The 4966-nt window shown below is 45.2% G+C and overlaps 1 protein-coding gene across 1 annotated transcript; it reads left to right on the forward strand.

Moving 5' to 3' along the window:
• Positions 1-417: 417 nt before the first annotated feature.
• Sf3b4 (splicing factor 3b subunit 4) lies at positions 418-4966 on the forward strand (the record flags this gene model as incomplete). Its single annotated transcript, XM_015502672.2, is given in 6 exon segments — positions 418-661; positions 918-1460; positions 1753-1959; positions 3516-3689; positions 3811-3945; positions 3948-4966. Coding segments are annotated over 6 exon segments (1353 nt in total), but the record flags the coding sequence as incomplete, so codon positions are not given.

Consider the following 4966-nt stretch of genomic DNA (forward strand, 5'->3'; position numbering starts at 1 on the left):
GACCAAGAGGCCCCAGATTAGGAGCAGTAGCTTCTGCCAGGCCGGGAGGCTAGACCTTCCCCGGAGGCTGCGAGACCAGCCGCCCTGGTGTTGGAGGCGGGGTGGCCAAATTCAGGCCGAGGCCAGCGGCAGGAGTGGTTCAGTCCCCCTCCAGGTCCAGTGCCCTCTCCCTTCCCACTTAGAAATAAAGAAAATAGCGGGGCTCGGCGGCACACGCCTGTGATCCCAGCGGCTCGCGAGGCCGAGGCAGAAGTAGCCCAAGTTCGGGGCCAGTTTCACTAAGACCTTGTCTCCAAAAAACTGAAAAAAAAATCTGCCGAGAAAGACAAAATCTAAAGCAGTAAACTGAGTTAAACTTTAGAAGATTCTCTAGGTTCTAGGAAGAGAGAGACTTAGGACTTAAACTAACTTTGTTTTCTTTTTTACACCCCATCCCACTCCCAGTCCTGCCGGGATTCCATCTTTGCGTTCTTGTCACCTTTTTCCTGTTGTACTCGCACCCCTTCCCTAACCTCTCGCTCCCTCCTTCTAGATGCCACTGTGTACGTGGGGGGCCTAGATGAGAAGGTTAGTGAACCACTGCTCTGGGAACTCTTTCTCCAGGCAGGGCCCGTGGTCAACACCCACATGCCAAAGGATAGAGTCACTGGCCAGCACCAAGGTAAGTACGTGGCAAGAAGTGAATTTATGTATTAAGGGGACAAATGCAAGAGCTGAGCTTATGTATTGGGGGCATGAATGCTCTTGAAGCGTCCTAATTATTCTTTGGAATGAGCATCCTAAAAAGAATTCTTTCCCTTAAGCTTCAGTTCACAGTTCCTGGAAGCATTGTCAGTTAAAGTGAGGTTATTATGAGTTATACCTTTTTTTGAGTCTCTTCACTTGAGTTGTTAACTTTCCCTTCTTCACTTCCCCAGGTTATGGCTTTGTTGAATTCTTGAGTGAGGAAGATGCTGACTATGCCATTAAGATCATGAACATGATCAAACTCTATGGAAAGCCAATACGTGTAAACAAGGCATCTGCTCACAACAAAAACCTGGATGTAGGGGCCAACATTTTCATTGGGAACCTGGACCCAGAGATTGATGAGAAGCTGCTTTATGATACTTTTAGCGCCTTCGGGGTCATCTTACAAACACCTAAAATTATGCGGGACCCTGATACAGGCAATTCCAAAGGTTATGCCTTTATTAATTTTGCTTCGTTTGATGCTTCGGATGCAGCAATTGAGGCCATGAATGGGCAGTACCTCTGTAACCGCCCTATCACTGTATCTTATGCATTCAAGAAGGACTCTAAGGGCGAGCGTCATGGCTCAGCAGCTGAACGACTTCTAGCAGCCCAGAACCCACTCTCCCAGGCTGACCGTCCTCATCAGCTGTTCGCAGATGCGCCCCCTCCACCTTCCGCCCCCAACCCTGTGGTGTCATCACTGGGATCTGGGCTTCCTCCACCAGGTAAAGGTTATGTTTGTCTTGAGTCTAATGGGGGAGGGGCAGGAAAAAGAAAAAGGAACATGAAGGAGCTGGATGTTGTTGATAGGTGATGAGAAGGGAATGGGGAGTGAAGATAGTGGGTTTCTTTAGCAGATTGAAGTTGCTTTGTTTTTTTTTTAACATTGCTTTTGACTTTGAAGCATGGTAGGAGAGTAAGGAACTTAACCCTGCCTGAAGAGGCCAGATTGGGACAGGCTCTTTAAAGATATTCTCTTTTCACCTCCATTAACTCTTACTTTCATTTCCTGGGTAGGCATGCCTCCTCCTGGCTCCTTCCCACCTCCGGTGCCGCCTCCTGGAGCCCTCCCACCTGGGATACCTCCTGCTATGCCCCCACCACCTATGCCGCCTGGGGCTGGAGGACATGGCCCTCCATCAGCAGGAACCCCAGGGGCTGGACATCCTGGTCATGGACATTCTCATCCTCACCCGTTCCCACCAGGTGGGATGCCCCATCCAGGTAAGTGTTCTTTGGTGAGAGAGGGAATGATGAGTTTGATAGAGGCCCTTTATCACCTCTCATCCTTCTGCTCTTTGTTTCTCAACAACAACAACAATACCAGAGTTCTCCTTCCCTTCAGACTACTAAAAAAACCACAAAGTATTTGTTGTGTGCATACTGTAATATCTCCCATCCAGTCTCCATTTCTTATTTAAGTTTTTCTGAAGAATAATTTATAGGTGGTGTTTTTGTTTCCTTATTTTTTGCTTTCATTCTCTTGACAGCTTTCCAGAGTAGAGATCCAGTTGCCAACTCTAGGAGACATTTCTGCTCCTTAACCTGGTTTAATCTCTTCTGTGCTTCAAACTAGCCATGTCTTCTAGTTTAGAATTCTCATCTCTTTTCGCTTTTCTTTTTCTGGATTCTCCACCTTTTTCTCTAACTTGTCAGTCTCAGCCACCCTTGTTTTATAAGCTCCTTTCATTCTGCTTGTCACTAGCTTTTTGTGCTTGGTTCTCTTTTCTGTGTGTATTCATTGTTTTAATTAAGTAGGTACTGATTTCTTGGGTCTCTTTTTCTAGTCCATAGGTTATTAATAAGCCAGACCCATAATTCTGCTCAAAAGACAGCTGCCCCTTCAAACCTATTCTTCCTCTAATAGTCTTTGTCTTCATGTGCTTATTCATAAATTGGGGAGTCTGACTGTTCCTTGTTACTCCATTTTTCTACTAAATCTGGCATCTGCCCCCCTGCCAGTTCAGGCTCTCGCTCGCGCTCTCTCGCTCTCTCTCTTTCAAGAATTTATTCTTTATTTTTTATTTATTTGTTTTTATGTGGTGCTGCAGGTTAAACCCAGTGCCTCACCCGTGCTAGGCAGCGTTCTACCACTGAGCTATAATCCCAGCTTGGGTTCAGGCTCTTATTTTCTCATTCACACTTCATTTATCGTAGTGATCTTCTTCAGTTTGACTTCAGTTTTTTTATATTTGATCTACATTCATGAAGTAACTTTTTTTCTAAAACATGTTTATACTCATTTGCTTAGAATTTGCCTTTTTACCTACAGAAAACCCCAAACTCATTACCATTGCATTCGGGGCCTTTTCATGGTCTGGTCTCCAACCATCACTCCTGTAACTGCATGTAGCTCCTGATTACTCAGCTGTTGGTAGTTTCTGGAACATCCTTCGCTGTTTGACATGTTATTTGCACGCGCTGATCTTTCTGCTTGGGGTGGTCTATCTCTGTACTCTTGTCCTTGAATTTTTCTTCATCCTATAGAATCTGGATCTTAGCAGAGGTAGTGTTTCTGCTGCCTTCCCACACCCTATCAGGGAGTGATCTTACAGGCTTTTGCATTACTGATAGAGTGCCTGAATCCCAGTGAGGCGGGTGAGGAGTGACGCCGGAGCAGTTGGTTTGTACTGTTAGAGTGGAATTAAGGATAGGGGCACTTTTTACAAGCCTTTTCTTTATGTCACTTTTGTTTTTGCTCTTCCTTTCTTCATTTTCTTTGCACTTTTGTTATCTTCCTATTGTCTCCTTTTTCCTTGTGTCTTGTCTTATTTTCATAGGAATGTCTCAGATGCAGCTGGCCCACCATGGCCCTCATGGCTTAGGACACCCACATGCTGGACCTCCAGGCTCTGGGGGGCAGCCACCACCCCGACCACCACCTGGAATGCCTCATCCTGGGCCTCCTCCAATGGGCATGCCCCCCCGAGGACCTCCGTTTGGCTCTCCCATGGGTGAGTGGGCTTTGTACACCTCTTTCATCCTCACAAATATTGTAGCCTTTGTCACACCACTTGTCCCATGCCTTTTCTTTTACTTTTTATATTTAACTAACTCTTCTTTCTCTTCTTGCAGGTCACCCAGGTCCTATGCCTCCACATGGTATGCGTGGGCCTCCTCCACTGATGCCACCTCATGGATACACTGGTCCTCCACGACCCCCACCCTATGGCTACCAACGGGGGCCCCTCCCCCCACCCAGACCCACGCCCGGCCTCCAGTTCCCCCCCGTGGCCCACTTCGAGGCCCTCTCCCTCAGTAAATTCTCATTCTTCTTCCTTCTGTTCTATCCTTCCGATACCTTTTCGATTCCTTGGACCAGTCAGAGTTGCTATAGCTCCTTGGGGGGGGGGGCTAGGGCGCTAATCCCTCTCAGTCCCCCACCAATGCAATTTTTTTTAAAGGAGGTTTTTCTTTCTTCTTTTTTTCTTTTCTTTTTTACATTGGTCCAGTGTTTTGCAGATACCCAGAGAAAATAAAACTTTGATCCTTGTTTATTCTTTGTGGGTTTTCCTTGGTGAAGTAACTTTTCTCTTAAGAAATGGTGTATTGTGAGGAGCGGTAAGGTAAAAGTAAGGGTATTTACATTTTGAAGGCTTATTTTGTATTGTGCTGTTTCAGTAGCTGGACTCTGCTGTGCACTGTAGTAGTTGTGTCCTTATATAGAACTTATCCTCTGGTTTATAACATGGGACATTAAAATGGGAAGCGAAGTAAAGTGCCTGGAGCTATGCTGGCAAAAATAGGAAGTAACATGCACAGAGCTATTCATTATAGCTAACAACTCACATGTCCATTAGTAAGGGACTGGTTGCATAAACTGATAAGTGCACAATAGAGTACTGTGCAGCTGTGAAAAGGAATGAGGAAGGGGCTGGGGGTATATAGCTGACTGATAGGAGTATGTGCTTAGCATTCATGAGGTGTTGAGTTGAATCCCTGCCACCAAAAAAAATAGATGTCTCCGGGAGAGATCTCTGGGTTATATTAAATGAAGAAAATATATATGCTGAGCTACCTTATATAAGGGGCAGTACATATATGTATTTGTTTATGTTTTTAAAAAGGAGAGAGAAAAAAATCCCTGGGGGAAGGGAGAGGATATGGAGGGAAACTTGATTTCTCTGAATATACTGTTAATGTGGCTTTCATTTGGAACCATATAAATGTCTTTCATAATTGTAAACGTTAAAATTAGCAATTTGGGTCAAAATAAATGTTCATGAATGTT

The sequence above is a fragment of the Marmota marmota genome, unplaced genomic scaffold (assembly GCF_001458135.2).
Source record: "Marmota marmota marmota unplaced genomic scaffold, marMar, whole genome shotgun sequence".
Classification (NCBI taxonomy): Eukaryota; Metazoa; Chordata; class Mammalia; order Rodentia; family Sciuridae; genus Marmota; species Marmota marmota.